At 34.5% G+C, this 16828-nt stretch overlaps 1 protein-coding gene across 3 annotated transcripts in view; it reads left to right on the forward strand.

Annotated features, from left to right (window-relative positions):
• Positions 1-12881, forward strand: part of APOOL (apolipoprotein O like) — a 74563-nt gene extending 61682 nt beyond the window's left edge. For all 3 annotated transcript variants that reach the window (XM_017968571.4, XM_002763048.7, XM_054251146.2), the window contains 3 exons: positions 5202-5315; positions 5510-5627; positions 12289-12881. In XM_017968571.4, coding sequence (XP_017824060.1) covers positions 5202-5315; positions 5510-5627; positions 12289-12377 — 321 coding nt within the window. In that variant the 3' untranslated portion in view covers positions 12378-12881. The remainder of the gene's footprint in view (positions 1-5201; positions 5316-5509; positions 5628-12288) is intronic.
• Positions 12882-16828: the final 3947 nt, after the last annotated feature.

The following is a 16828-nucleotide window of genomic DNA, read 5'->3' on the forward strand; positions in this document are numbered from 1 at the left end:
TATAAATATCCACATCAACATTTGACTGGAGTGTTCTTCTAGACATCTTACCATGCATACACAGAGATAGAAAAACAGATGTTTGAATAGGCAGATAAGAATGAGATCATAGTATATGTCTTATTTTTATTTTTAAAAATAAAGTATGAATTTTACTTTTACAAAAGGCAAAACAAAAGAATTGCTGAACTTCAAATAAAATTTTTCTAGTATAAGAGATTAATTTTCATATCCTTTGCCCGCTTTTGAATGGGCTTGTGAAAATGCAATAAAAAAAATTTAAAAAGAGATTAATTTTTAAACGTTCTTCTAGAGTAAATAATAATTGTTACTTAAATTCTTAGAGTTGAAATCCTTGCTTTTCTTTTGACTATATCACATGTAATATATGACAAATTCAAATATATAATTTTTTTTTTCAGTTGGAGTCTTGCTCTGTTGCCTAGGCTACAGTGCAGTGGTATGATCTTGGATCACTGCAACCTCCGCCTCCCAGGTTCAAGTGATTCTCCTGCCTCAGCCTCCTAAGTAGCTGGGACTACAGGTGTGCACTGCCATGGCTGGCTCATTTTTGTATTTTTAGTAGAGACGTGGTTTCACCATATTGGTCCGGCTGGTCTTGAACTGCTGACCTCATGATCTGCCCGCCTCAGCGGGATATCCCAAAGTGCTGGGATAACTGGCGTGAGCCACCACGCCCGGCCTGTAATGTTTTTCTTAACCCAAGATTCATGATGGACTTTAGAGAATCTGTGCACACCCTCCTAGCCAAAACTTTATGAAAAGTCATATGTGTACAAGAAAAACCTTATTTGTCATAATCAGGACCAGTAGTTAGCAATTGAAAATGTTAAAACAGTGATTTGTAAACAAATATAAATATATATACCCTCAATTTAACTTCAAATTAAAACATAAATGTCCTTCTTCAGCCTAGCCAATATTGTGAAACCCCATCTCTAGTGAAAATACAAAAATTAGCCAGGGCTGGTGGCGAGTGTCTGTAATTCCAGCTACTCATCGAGGCGGAGGTTGCAGTGAGCTGAGATCTCACCACTGCACTCCAGTCTGGGTGACAGAGTGAGACTCCATCTCAAAAAAAAAAAAAAGTCTTTCTTTTTTCTCTATTTTGAAGTAGGGCGTTTCTTTGAGTATTGGTTTCCTGGTTAAAGATCCATAACATCATTCTAACCATAAGCCATATCTGTAATATGTCTTTTATAATTTCCAGATTAGCTTCCTTTAAAATAGAATGAACAGTTAAAAACATTAAAAAAATGATTAGTGCAGAATCCTTTCAGATGGATTTAGTTTATATTTCTCCCATCTGTTATAATTGTCTTACTCCTGTCTAGTTTTCATAGCAGTTATTTTTTTTTAGCCATTCATATTTCAGTCTTTATGAAGCATTTAACTTAATTTTCCTAGAAACAATAATTCTTTTTACACTCATATTTTATCATATTATGTTACATTTAGACTGTTTAATTACAAGTAAAACTGATGTAGCAACTTGAGGAAAAAAGCAAGTTATTTTTGACAAGCATACTAATCAAATTGTGAAAGATAATACCTTGGCATATTGGAGAGCACCTGATAGGAATGAATATTCATCATTCTACAAACATCATTTATAATAAATTTTTAAAAAGTTTTATTAGTCAAGTCTCTTAAAAGGATGTCAGATGAGAGCTTTTAAACTGTGTCTCTATTTTCCTGAAGGAAAGGGCCTATAGCTTTCAGGAGCTTCTTCAAGGCATCTATGATATTAAAAAGTTTAAGAAATGTTAGTCCAGAAGGTCTTTGAAAAATGGAAGTCTCACTCCAGTTATTCACCATTTTGAAAATATACTTCAAGATGGAATTACTGTTTGCTTTTTATAATTTTCCTCACAATATTTTTGTTAACTTATGTAAAGAGTAACAAGTAGTCAAAAGAAAGTAGTCTATCTTGCAAACTATAAAATATCTAGGAATAAACTAACCAAATAATGTTTTAAGGCCTATTTAAAAGGAAAAAGACTATCAAACTTTATGGAAGGGCATTTTTAAATTTTCACAATATTTAATTGATGAATAAAGATCAAATATATTCAAGGTGTATAACATGATGACTTGATGTACATATACATTATATAATGATTATTACAATTGAGTTAACACATCCATCACCACCCTTGCAGCACATAATATACCCAGAACTTGTTCATCTTATGACTGAAAGTTTGTACCCTTTGACCAACATCTCCTCATTTACCTCACCCCTATCCCCTGGCAACCTCCATTCTACTTTCTGCTTCTCTTCTGGGTATATATTTAAAAAAAAATGAGATCAGTATCTTGAAGAGATACATGTACTTCCATGTTCATTGCAGCGTTATTTGCAATAGTCAAGATTAGAAACAACCTAAGTGTCTCTCAATGGATAAAAGAATAAAGAAAATGTGTTGCACATATGTAACAGAGTGCTATTTAGCCATTAGAAAAGGAAATTCTGCCATTTGCAACAGAATGGATGAACCCAGAGGGCATTATACTCAGTAAAATAAAATAGACACAGAGAGACAAATACTGTTTGATCTCACTTATATGTGAAGGTCGTTTAACAAAAAATCTTGAATGTCTTTGGTGATATATCCTGTTTCTAGATGAAAAGACTAAGTGTTCAAATATGGCAAGTGTTTCAAAATCTAGAAATTTAATTCAGTTCTTACAAAAGTCCTGTATTTGAATGGAGTATAACATTCATGCACATAGTATTTATTGTCTGTCTACTGTGTATTGGTTACTATAGCATAGACAGTAAAATAGATCAAGAGGACAAAAAAGAATATCCAAAAAATTATATTGAGTATATCTTTGTACACAATTGGGTAGAGAATTGATATGTGGTACAGATGGCATTTCAGATCAGTGTGTAAGGGAAAGGATGGATTGTTTTTTCAAGAAATGTGTTGAAATAATTGGCTGTTTGGAAAAATAGTCAGACCTTTACCAACTATCATGGGAACACTAATTCTAGGTGGAATAAAGATCTAACCATAAACTAGAATACTATAAAAAGTATGAGAAGAAAAAGAGGAATACCTGTTTAATTTTGAGATAAGAAAGGCTTTCTTAAGCAAGATATAATATACAAGCCATCAAAGAAAAAGTTGACATATTTGACTACATCAAAATTAATACATTTCGGTAGATTACAAAATACCATACACAAAGTTAATGGATACGTGAAAAACTGGGAAAACTATTTGTAACATATATGACAAAGTATGAATATCCTTCATGTATTAAGAACTCCTATAAATCAATGAGCAAAAGATGAATGTGCCTTCTGGGAAAATGAAGAAAAAAACACCAACTAGCAATCTATATAGTAAGAAACATAAATGGCCTAATATATATATAAGATACTTGATTTTATTAGCAATCAAATAAATGCAGATTTGGAAAACCATTTAGATACTGGTTTTTAGCCTTTCAATTTGACAAAGATTTAGAAGACTTATAATATCACTGCTAGTAAACAGGGTAGGAAAACAGACTTATACTCTTGGTGGGAATGTAAATTGCTGCAGTATATTGCTCACTTTCTGGAGAGCAACATGGTAATACTGTCAAAAATTAGTGTGTATACTCTTCAGTGCAGAAATTTCAACTCTAGGAATGTATCCTGAGGAAATACCATAAAGGTTATGGTCCCAGTTGTATGTATAATGATGCTAATTTCATCATTGCTTATACTTGCCATCCCCCTACCCCCAAAAAGAAAACAGCCCCTATGCTCACCAACAGGGGATCTGTTAAATCATTGTGCCTCAATAGGGAATTTGTTTCACAAATTGTGGCACATCCATTATAGAATACTAAACCAAGCAGCAATTTTAAAAATTAGATCTATGAGTATATAAAGTAATGTAGAATCATACCTGGGAAATATTGTCAAGCTTTTAAAAAATCATATCTCAGAATAATATGTTTACTGTGATCTCATTTGTATTTAAAAAGGAAAACAAACTAAATACATATGTAATTTATTTTGAAAATTTAATTGAAAACATAATTGAGATTATATTATATAATCTATTCTGTACCTTTTTCAAATTAGTGGTTCATCATGAACTTCCACTCATGCCAGTACATATAGATCTACGTCATCTTTTTTGAAAGATCTATAAATGTTAACATTGCATTTGTTTTAAAATTTGTTTGTATATATTTAATGTATATATGAGTAAAAATTCAGGAAGAATATAGGTATAACTGTTAACAAAGGTTGTATTTGGGGAAGAGGAGGAATTTCTTTATACTACTGTATTACTTTTCAAGTATAGGTATATACTTAGTAAAAACAATAAAAATATTTCTATTTGAGGATGGAAACCTAATTTTTAAAACAAATATGTTTGTAGAAATTGTAATCCTGGAAAGCCCCTCAAAACATCTTTGAAACTTGAAAAATCAATGGCTGTTGAAATTACTTTAACCATAATGAACAAAAGGATTGGAGAAGAATAGGAAAAAAGAAGAAATCAGAAGTAGATTTTCAAAGAGAAAGATAGATGAATGAAAATAACAGTAACTTTAGGAATTCAGTGAGCATCCCAGCCTCTGCTTGAGTATGTTTATTGATCATTGTTTATTTTACCTTTCTACCAAAAAGAATAATATTCTTTGGAAGAATTAGCTGATGCTTTTTATTTCTTTATGAATGGAGAAAGCACCATAAAATTTTAAGCAAAAGCATTAACTTTGTAGCATGTTAAAAATCTAATTTTCTCAGTCAGCAGTTTATTCCCAAAACTCCTGTTTATTACAGTTTTCACTTATATCACCATGTTATATACCTTAAATAGATACAGTTTTTTATATGTCAACCTAATCTCAATAAAGCTGAAAAAAATTTTAAAAATAATGTAGACATAGTTTTAGATTTATGTTACATTTTAGATTTATATGTTGCATTTTGCATATGTATAAACATTTGCAGTGTATACATATCTTATAGCCCTTTGCATGACACAACAGTTTTTTCACATAGGATTTTAGAAATGGTGCTTTGTGTTATATGATTTAGAGATTTATATCTTTATTGATTCCTACCTGAGTGTTCATATAAAATACCTGACAAATCTAAAATGCATTTTTTATTTTAACTTTTAAAAATATATGTTATTTGACTTCCTTTTTGTTTTAATTAGGTAACAGGGAAAAAGATATATGCTACAAGCCAGCAAACTTTTGAAACAGTTAAATCACTGTGGACAAAAAGCAACAAAAAAGAGTCACTTCCTCAGCCTAAGGAAAAAACTAAGGTAAAGTTTAAATGGAACAAGACGGTCCATATTGATTTTTGTTTGGGTGGGTGTTGGCTTGTAATGAGGGTACTGGACAGAGGTCGAGGATAAAATAAGAAAGTACATGAAGGAATTTGGTATAATTTTTAAAGAAATTTTATTCTCTTAGTAAAATGATGTACTTATCAAGGAAAAATCTTTTTGGTAAACAGCTAGGATCCTCTGCCGAAATAGAAGCATTTGCAAAAACAACTCATGTCTTGAAACACTCAGTGCCTTTGCCAGCAGAACTCAGCTCTGAAGCGAAGACCAAATCAGTATCCACCTCAGGTTTGTTGGGAATAATTCAGTTTTATTTTCATTCTTTTCTTAAATAATTTGATAGCATTATCATTAGTGGTTTGAACTTACAGATGTGTTTTCTCAGTAAATATTTGGTCTTTCTTGTATCTGTGGTTTGCATTTCTTTTTAGGTTATGAGGTACTTAGGTGCCTGGGATTGTTTTAAATTACCACATAGTTCATAATATAGATCTTTGTATGTGAGGATATAGAGTAGCACTGACAGGTTGATTGGGTGAAACATTTCATATAACGTTATAAGTATGAGCTATTTTATCAGGTCGGGGAAAATGAGCCTTTCTAGATTCTATAATTTTAAAGGTATGAGTCACACCTACATAAAGAAATGTAAGCTTCCATTTTTTGTGCTATTTACCTGTCAATCTTAAGACTTGTAATGTTCCTAGTATTCCATACTGGCAATAAGTACTCTGTGGAACCAAACAGTGACAATTATGCTTTCTAAGAAAACACTACTATGATTTTACTGTGATCAAAAAGAAGGTGACAGTGTTTGATACCATTTTGACAATGTATTCATATTGATTTGCATAGTTGTATCTGTATGTACAATGTGAATGGTAAAACCCATGAAGTTGTCTTACTGCAGAGGAAAGGTGACTAACTCAGAGGTTGGGGAATAATAATAGTATCCACCATTTATCAAGCACATACTGTAATGCAGAGAGCTAGAAATGTGTTATTCAGCCCTTACCCACAAAGTAAAACAAAAACCTCTGCTGGATCAGTAATTACTCCCATTTTATGATGAAGAGACTGAGACTCTGGGAGCTAAAATAAGTTGCCCTGATTCATAGAGCTTGTGAGTGGCAGAGTTGTGTTTCTGGCCTAGATCTTCTTGACATCAAAGCACAAGCTCTTTCCATTGTGTATAGATTATCTAATTTAAAACTGGAATTTAGTCTCTAATTTCAGTCTCCTCCTCTCTCACTTAATCTTTATACAAAATCTCATTGAATAACAAACCTGATTTGAGTTTTATTATTTTCCTCTGTCCTCTCTCCTTCCTAATCAAGACAAGTTATACAGTTTTTAGAGTCTCTGAATAATCTACAGGTGACCATATTCTCACAAGAATATAATATATGGTCATTTTCCCAAATGCTAGTTAATTACAGAGTATCTTTGTGAAGATGAAGCATACTACAGCTTAAAAGTGGGACCAAAACCTTCCCGAGCTAATGTCTTCTTCACACATCTGGATGATGGAACTCTTTATTGCCTGTCTTGGGTGATGTGGTATATGAAAAGCATTCTAAGGAGATAATGCAGAGGGAGAAAGAGATGCCAGTGCTATTCATTCTTATCATATATGCCTTGGTCAGTTTGAGCTACCGTAAAAAATACCATAGACTGGGTGACTTGTAAACAACAGAGAGGTGATTAGAATTAGTTGAGGTGATGAGGGTGGAGCCTTCATGACTGGGATTAGTAGTGCTCTTATGAATCTTGAGAGAGCTTACTTTCCTCTACTCTCTGCCATGTGAGAATACATTGAGAACTAGACTGTCTACAAGCCAGAAGAGGACCTTCACCAGAACCTGACCATGTTGACACCCTGATCTCAGAATTTCAGTCCTTAGAACCATGAGAAATAAATTTCTGTTGGATCCAACATTTGTACTAGTTCTGTTACCTGGGGCAAGTTATCAAACACCTCGAGCCTCAGTCTCCTCATCCAACAAAAAGGGAACAATAATAGTTCTTGCAAGGTTTTAAAGATTAAATGAGATATTGCATGTAAAGCACTAACTACAATGGCAGAGATATACTAAGAAGTATCAGTGGATATTAAAATATATCATTATTATCATTTGCCTAGAGTAATTAGTCATTTTGCCGAGAAATAGATTTTCATTGAGCACACTTTAGGAGTAAGTCACTTACCTAGTGTGCCTAGCCATGGCTACCACGTTTCACCATATAGAATAGATCGGGTGTACTGTCCAACTGTATGTTGTGGCTCCGAATATGAGTTGTTTTCTACCATCTCATGCACATTAATGGAGAAAATTATTATTATGGGAATTACAAATTTAGAAATTTGGTGTCATAGATCTCTTCAAGAATCCGATGAAAGCGGAATGAAATCTCTCATACTCTTACAAGATTAATGTCCCTCTAAAGCAGAGGTTGGTAAACTATGGCTGGCCTGCCACCTCTGACTCACTATTTTCATATATTCTGCAAGCTAACAGTGATGGTTGAAAAAATAAAAAATAATATTTTATAACAAGTAAAAATTACATGAAATTCAGATCTCAATGTCTATAAATAACATTTTATTAGAACATACCCACACGCATTCATCTATATATTGTCTATGACTGCATTTACACTACAGTGGCAGAGTCGAGCAGTTGCGACAGAGACCATATGGTCCACAAAGTCAAAAATATTTGCTACTGACCTTTTGCAGAATAGTTTGCCAATTCTCCTTCGAGAAAGAAGGGATGTGCAACGTACGCATGACTCATGTCCCCTTATGGTAGTTGACCGATTTTTTGTGGATTCGGAGGCTAAATAGCCAAACTCAAAACCTCTTAATGGCAAATCCTAATTTCTTACAATTTTGGGGGGTTGAGGAGACAGAAACTAGACAGATGTCAGTCAGGAGCTTGAGAGTGCCATACCTGAACTGGGAGAACCAGAAGTTAACTGACTCTTACTGAAACTACAACACAGCCCAGACCCAGCTCAATGCCTGACTAGATTCAGATGATAAGTGTTTCACCCTTTCTAAAGAGCTTCCACCTTTCTGGAGCTTCTACTTTTCCTTCATACACAATGTCCACCATACAAACAAACAAAATAGTAGTTATGCCAAAAGGCAGGCAGATGTGATTGGTAGAAGAATAAATAAAGAAATATAACAACAACAGCAGACCCACAGATGACTTTATATTGACGTTAACTGAAAAAGACTTTAACAATATTAATATTGTTAATATTTAAGTTAACTGAAAAGGACTTTACAATAATTATTACTAATATGTTAAATAGGAAAGAATGATAGACAAAATAGATGAAAAGATGGAGAATGTCACAGGGACTTAGAATCTGTTAAAAAAATCTAGTGGCTTTTCTAGAAGTTAAAAATACGGTACCCAATATTAAGAACTCATTGGGTGGGTTTAACAGCAGACTATATACCAGAAAGCACAGAATTAATGAATTGAAAGACAAGTCAATAAAAACTAGCCAAACTGAAGCACAGAGAGAAAAAAGGAATGGAAAAGGTTGACAAAATACTTTATAGTGACTAGTGTCTTTAAGTGTTTGAGTTGCTGAGAAGCTGAATGCTGAATGTCATCCTGATTTTATACGTGAGAAACCAAAACAGAATTAGTAGCAGTCATTACTTCACTCAGCAATTTATCAGTTTTCTGTCTCATTTTTTATACCTAACTTGCTTAAAATATCAATGAGATAACATGTGAACTAAATTATTAGTAATGTGATACTATCAGATATCACATAAGGGCTATTTGAGACTATAATTCATTGCTGTCTCATAACTTTAAACATATTTCTTTCTTATTTGTTATAACACCAGCTTTTTGAAAAGTCTGCCAAAAAGCTTGAAGCAGAAAACATTCTTATTAGAAAGCAAACATATAAAACTGCAAAGGAATGCATCATGATGATTAGGGCATTCAGATTCAAGAAGAGTTTTATGATAGTTCATTCTTTGAGAGGGTAAGAGAGCCCTTAATCCACTCAAGAGATTGATTAAATTTCTAAGAAGATAGAATTCTTAATTGCTTATTAAGGGCATGAGATGAAGGTTATTAAAAAGATAGAAATCAAATGACAGGCTTAGTAGTTCTAAACCAGAGGGATCCATATCACAGTTACTTGAGGGTTTTTTTTTTCTCCAAAATTCATAGGTTCAGAGTCTACTCAAGAATTATAAATCTGAATCTCCAGAGGTGAGGCCTCCAAGCGGGTAGATTTTAGAAAGAGCTCCACAGGGGATTCTGATACATATCACTCTAGCTAATAATCTCTGTTTTAAGTTGTTAATACCTTAAAATCTTGAAGCCTTTTAAGAAATTTTGAGGGGTGATCTAAAGGCAAAAGGACCTTTCTAATTCAGGAAATTGGGATAAGCTGAACCTTTCACCAAATTTAGAATAAGAGTATAGATTAAGGAAGCATTTATAAGTGCTAGAGAACTTAGTTGATGGACATTGTTAAGTAAATTGGACACATTGAGACTTACATTAAATAATTATTTGTCACATGCCTACTATATGTTTTCTGCTTGATATAACTTGTTGCACACTTTTCACTTGCACTGAGCAATGGTTCCCACCAGATGGCAGTAGAGATCAGCAGAACCACCAGTGTGTTCCTAACCTTTTTATGGGCTACAACCTCTTCCCAGAATGTTTTCAAATGCAGAAAATAAACACATAGTAATGTATGAATTTCCTTAAGTGTATTAAACAACAATATCTAACAATAGGTCTGATAACTTTTAATTTTTAATTAGTGGCGAGTGTGAATATTTTGAGATAATCTGCAACTATAATGTAATAATATATCTGATTTCTGTTGGTGACAAAGAAATCTAAGGTACTGCTGATACTATTGTGTTTTGTTGCCTGTATTCATTATTGAAGAAAATGTCCATTTAAGTCAAAGGTAAGTGAAAATAATGACAAATTTTCCTTATCCAAGTTAATAGATCACATGAGTTATAACATACTCCTAAAGGGACACGAAGTTAAGAATTTATTCTGTGGAGAGCTTCATTACCTGTACCATCATAAATGCTAATTTCTTTGAATCTGGTTGTTCTGTTAAAATATTTGATGATGAAGCTATACATAGGTATGTCAGGCTATAAAATATGTTTCAGAAAAGATAAGTATAAGATCTATCATTGTATTCTAATTTCTCTCCTTTGTTTTCATTATAAAACTGGAAATTAACTTCCTTTATGCAGAAAAGGTATGGTTCCAAATGTAATAAAATTAATTTTAAGATGAATCAGATTTTGAACATATTTAAAATAAAAACAAATTTCTGAAAAAATGTTTTTAGTATTATGTCACAAAATAAATATAAAATAGTTGTCTCTTGCCTACTTACCATGCACAAGGTGTTATATGCAGCACTTTGTGTGCATTATCATGTTTAATACTAAAAATAATTGTATGAGATTTTTACTGCTATAAACATAATTTTAAAGAAGAGCCTGGGTAGTTGTGTTGGGGTCAGACAAATGTGGATTCATTCCTGGCTCCACCACTTATCAGCTGAATGACTTTGGTCAAGTTACTTAACCTCTTCAAATTAAAATTTTCTTATCTGTAAAATAAGGACAATGTAAAAATAGTATCGACTTCATGGTGAGATTATAGGATAACACATGAAAATAACTTAGCTACTTGCCTGGGACACAGGAAGCTTGTGAAGATCACCAGTGATCCACACATTGCTAAATCCAGGAGTGGATTCTTAATCTCCATTTTATGCAATCCATCAGTAATCTTTGGCACAGGTTCAATTCCTTCCTCCTTCAAACAATCTCTTCACTTGGCCTGTGGGATATCTCTTGCTCTTGGTTCTCTTACCTCATTCACTGGCTTTCCTCCTTAGTCTTCTTTCCTATATTCTCCTAACCTTCTTAATGTCTCCTAATCTTAACCCAGAAGACTCATTTGTACTCAGATGTTTAATAGGCAATTCACATTGAACACATCCAAAACTTAATGATTCATTTATTTTTCCCTAAACCTGCTTCTCCCACATTTTCCCCTATCTCAGTAAATGTGACCTCCATTCTTCCAGTTTCTCAAGTTGAAGAGTCTCTCTCACAAGACATAGTCAACTCATTTAGGAGAAATCCTTCCCATTCTACCTTCAACATTATCCAGAATCTGGTACCTTTTCACTGCTTCCATTACTCTTTCCTAATTAAAGCCCTCAGCATCTCTTCTGGAGTACTGTAATTTCTTTCTAACTGATCTCCCTGCTTCTATCCCTTGTTTTCTTACAGGTTTTTTTTTTTTTTTCCACAGAGAAGAGTGATTTTTTCAAAAACATAGCATCATTCACTCCTCTACTCAAAATTGTCCAGTAGCTTCTCATCTTACTTAAAGCCAAAATCTTTACCATAGCCCAGTATGACCTAGTTTTCCATTGTCTGTTTGATCACATCTCCTGTCACTCTCTCTCTCACTGCCTTGCCGCCACCCCTACATACACCACATTTTGTCTACTGTGTTCCAACCATTTTGGTTCCTCAGACGTGGCTCAGGTCCATTACACTTGCTGTCTGCTCATCCTGGAAGGCATTGACTACTAGTATCTATAGGGTACACACTCACACCTTCAGTTCTTGGCTCATATATCGCCCTTCCAAAAGGCCTTCCCTGGCTGCCCTATTTAAAATTACAAATCACCTAGCACTCCATATAGCCCTCCTTGTTTCATTTTTTTCACGCAGCACTTAGCCAGCATCTGATATATATTTAATTAGTTTGTCTCACCTAACTGAAATGTTAGGTCTGTGTCGCCAGATATTTTTATCTGGTTTGTTCACTGTTGTCTTCCCAGTATCAAAAATAAATTTGTTAAGTGACTAATTTTTTTTTTCATTTTAATACTTTATCAGGTGCTACACAGTTTATGCCTGACCCCAAGCTCATGGATCACGGGCAGTCCCACCCAGAAGATATAGATATGTACAGCACTAGAAGCTGAAGTAGACTGCATAGAGAGACTACATAGAAAACTACAAGATGTGTGAAGTTGCAAATAATGATGGAAAAAAATCATGTAATGGGTAACCGATACATAGAGTATTACCTAAAACAAGTTTTTCCCTTTCATTTCCAAATGTGCAATTTGATGAATTACATAAGTGGTTAACACACAAACTGTGAATGCAATGCAAACAATATTAAATGATTGATGAGGAGACATAGATATAAGGTTATCTTGCATTTGATGACCTTTGAGGGCATTTATTAAAAAACAACAGCAACCAATGAAGACATGAATTCCAGTGAGACTGAAATCTGAAAATATGTCTATGTATGTATAAAGACATACATATTTATATGTATAAACATATATTTCTGCTCTAGCTTTCCTGAATTAATGTCAGTTAAATTAGAATGGTGTGTGGAAAGATGTGTTTCCCTCTGTTTTTTTTTTCCATTTCCTAGAGCTGGAATAAAATATCCGTGTTTTATGGGACATGAACTTGGCTTTGTCTCTTGGTTTTGTTAATGTTAATTCCTCTTAAATGTCTAAAAACATCTCTAACTATTTGAGAGGGCCATATGCTACACAGGCTTTCTAATACTGCTTAGCAATCCTTCCTAAATGGTTCCTAAATGGTTCACTATTGTGTTTCCTGGAAGAGGTATTACAAACCTTTTATTCTTTTCAAGCCTCTTATAACTGCCAAATTGACTGTGCCTCCTGTTTCACAGATAAAAAAGTAAATTATTCGACATGACCATTCCCAGCTTCTTCCCATCTACCGTCAAGACTCTTTTTAGCCATGCATTGCCCTTTCTAAGACTAATGCTTAGAGTGTTTGTGTTCTTGATCTCATTCCCTCCCATCTAAGACCATAATCCACCCTGTTTAATATCCAGTCTTTGGTTTCTCTTTTTACTAATTTGTTTTCCTCTACCTCTAAATAGCTTTAGGACTTCTCTATCTTAAATCAACAATAACAAGACAAAAACCTTTCCTTAACTCGGCCTCTTCCCTTGAACTGTTTTTTCTCTCTCCTTCCTATGTGCTATACTTCTTTAAAAAGAAATTATTACTTTTTGACAAAAGTAAATATTGTTCCTTTTTTCCCTACTTTCAAGTCCTCTCTTAGTAAGTTGTGGCATTCTGGCCTCTATACCTACTTAATTTTTTTTTTTTTTTGAGATGGGGTCTTGCTCTGTTGCCCAGGCTGGAGTACAGTGGCACAAACACAGCTCACTGCAACCTTTATCTCCCAGGCTCAAACAGTACTCCCATCTCAGCCTCCTGAGTATCTGGGACTATAGGCACCCATCATCATGCCTAATTTTTTTGGATTTTAGTAGAGACAGTGTTCGTCATGTTGTCCAGTCTGGTCTAGAACTTCTGAGCTCAAGCAATCCTCCCAACTCAGCCTCCCACAGTGCTGGGGTTACAGGTGTGAGCCACTGCACCCAGCCCCTACTTGAATCTTTATGTCATTATTGATTCTTTACCACTCTCTCCTTGAAACTCACTTATTCCTTTGCTTTCCATTTTTCCTGCTTTTGTTATTCTTCATTTTTTTCTCTTGCTCTGAATCCCTTAAATGCTGAGGCTGCTCAGGTTTCATCACTAGTCCTGTTTTCTCATTCTATATGTGCTCTCATTTTTATTTAACATACTTCACGGGCTTCAGACCCCATTTATTTTATTATTATTCATATTTTCAGCCCCCATATCCCTCTAGTGCTGTAGACCTTTATTTCTACTCACTATATTTACCTAACATCCATAGATATGCCAATGTCAATATGCCTAAAACAAAATTGTCTCTACCTCCCGCTCCTTTAAATCTATTCTGCCTTCTCTAATCCTATCATTACTCTCCCTCAAGTCATAATCATCACTTTTCTGGGTTTCTATAGTAGCCTTTGGGCTAATTTGCTTACCGTCAATCTTGCTCTCTCTCACTTCAGAATATGTCCTGCTTGCAGGTAACAGTAAACTAGTTAAACAAATATTTAATATTAGCTTAAGCAAAAAAAAAAAGAGCCTATTTATAGCCTGGAATTTGGCAGTATAGGGTTAGGACATTGGCTCATTGGTGCTATCAAGGACCTAGACTTTTTCCCTTTCCACTCCGTTCTCTACAGTATGCTGGTTTGTTACCTCATGGTTACAAGATGTCTGCTGTACCTTCAGGGAGCAGATACACATTCAAAGTAGAAAATCGCAGATAAAAATATGCACAAGATGCTTCTGACTCCCTTTTATCAGCAAAGTAAATGCTTTCTTAGAATCTCCTCGGAAGACTTCTGTGTATGTGTGAACCAGTACTTGTCATATAGCCACACACTTAGCTCAAGGAAGATAGGGAATAGGGAAATCATGTTTCTTTTCCCCTGTGGTGAGGAAGGCAAAGGTTAAGGGATTGGGAACAGGTGTTGAGTTTAAGCTAACATAGTGTCTACTACCCTATACTTCTAACCCATTTGTCTGTTATAACATAGTTGTCTTTCTGACACCTATAATGGATAGTTGTCTTTCTGAAATCTTTAGTGGCTCATCATTGCCTGCAGAATCAAATCAGAACTCCCTAGTTTGATATACAAGGCCCTTCATATCCAATTCCAGCTTACCTTTAATCTATTTTCCCTCTCTGTACCCATCCTGCTGCTAATGTGTATTATATTGTCTTTATGAACTATCATTTGTTTTTTGAACATGCTTTGTTCTTTATTGCCTCTTTTTCTGCCTGTGCTAGTGTGTCCTCTCAAAATGTTCTTCCATCTTATCCCACTCTACATTCTAACTTCCTACCCATCCTACAAGTCCAATTCCAGTGTCAGATCCCCTTTCTCAATCCTCCAGGGTAGAACTTAGATTCTCTTTGCTAGAGACAGAGTCTCGCTATGTTGCCTAGACTGATCTCAAACTCCTGGCCTCAAGCAATCCTCCCACCTCAGCCAAACAGACATGAGGGACTGTGCTCAGCCTTTTCTTAATTTAAAGGTATATGATATGGCCAGGCGTGGTGGCTCACACCTATAATCCCAGCACTTTGGAAGGCTAAGGTGGATGGATCACCTGAGGCCAGCAATTCAAGACCAGCCTGACCAATATAGTGAAACCATGTCTCTACTAAAAACAAACAAAAAATACAAAATTAGCGAGGTGTGGTGATGCGTGCTTGCAATCCCAGATACCTTGCAGGCCGAGGCAAGAGAATCACTTGAACTCCTGAGGTGGAAGTTGCAGTGAGCTGAGATCGTGCCATTGCATTCCAGCCTGGGTAACGAGCGAAACTCTGTCTCAATCAATCAATCAATGTACATAGTATGTCTTAGTTTTGATTTAATATGAGTATGTTTGAGATCTGATCCAAGGTTTTAAAAAATTGATTTCAAATACTGGAGATAAATTCTTAGGAGCTTACTTATGAAAACCTAGCAAGTGATAGTTGATATTTATACATTTGGTACTTACACAATTTATGTAATTAATATTTTCTCACAGACAAGATTCCTTGTGTGTATGGCTGCATAATTTTGTATAGTTTCTATGCCCATGAAATGCCTGGTAGATAGTAGGAATTCGCATGTTCTGCCTTGCTGGTTGCAGCACAGGACACAAAAGTTAGAATAATTTCAAAGGACTTATACTCTACTAGGAAAGAGAGAAACATAGAAATATGGTGTTCTATGTGTTATGTTCCCTAAGATAAGTACAACCAAAGAACTATGGATGTTCGGAGATAAAATGTAGTTCTGGGATGATGTCAAGAAGGCAGTGGTACTTAAGTTGCTCGAGGTAGGGAAGCAACTTAATTGCTAGTTTTTCATAAGAAAGCTCTTCAGAATTTATCTGTAGTATTTGAAATGAATTTTTAAGCCTCAGATCAATATATTCAAACACCCATATTTCATCAAATCTAAGGCATAACCTATACCTTTAATTTTTAGAAAATGCTGAGCACCGTTGCTTATGTCTGGGAGGCTGAAGTGGGAGGATTGATTGAGGCCAAAAGTTTGAGACCAGCCTGAGCAACATAGCAAGATCCTGCCTCTAAAGAAAAATGCTTCTTTTTCACAATTTGACATATCCGATGTTAGGATAAATGTAATTATCACCTGACAGCATTTTTCTTTTTTTTTTTTGAGATTTAAAGAATGCCTGCTTTTATTAATGAAATAATAAAAGCAGGCATTCTTTAAATCTCAAAAAAAAAAAAAAGAAAGAAAAGAAAAATGCTGTCAGGTGATAATTACATTTATCCTAACATCGGACATGTCAAATGCTGAAAAAGAAGCAACTTAAATTTGATGAAATATGGTGGGTAAAAAATAGCACAATGCTAAGTATAAGTAATTTTTAAATTATCTGCCCTTTTGGATTAGCACTACTACTAGCTATTAGAATATTGATTTAGATAATGTAAAGTTGACTAGCTCTACAAAATCTGT

This window comes from Callithrix jacchus, chromosome X, assembly GCF_049354715.1.
Source record: "Callithrix jacchus isolate 240 chromosome X, calJac240_pri, whole genome shotgun sequence".
NCBI classification, from domain to species: Eukaryota; Metazoa; Chordata; class Mammalia; order Primates; family Cebidae; genus Callithrix; species Callithrix jacchus.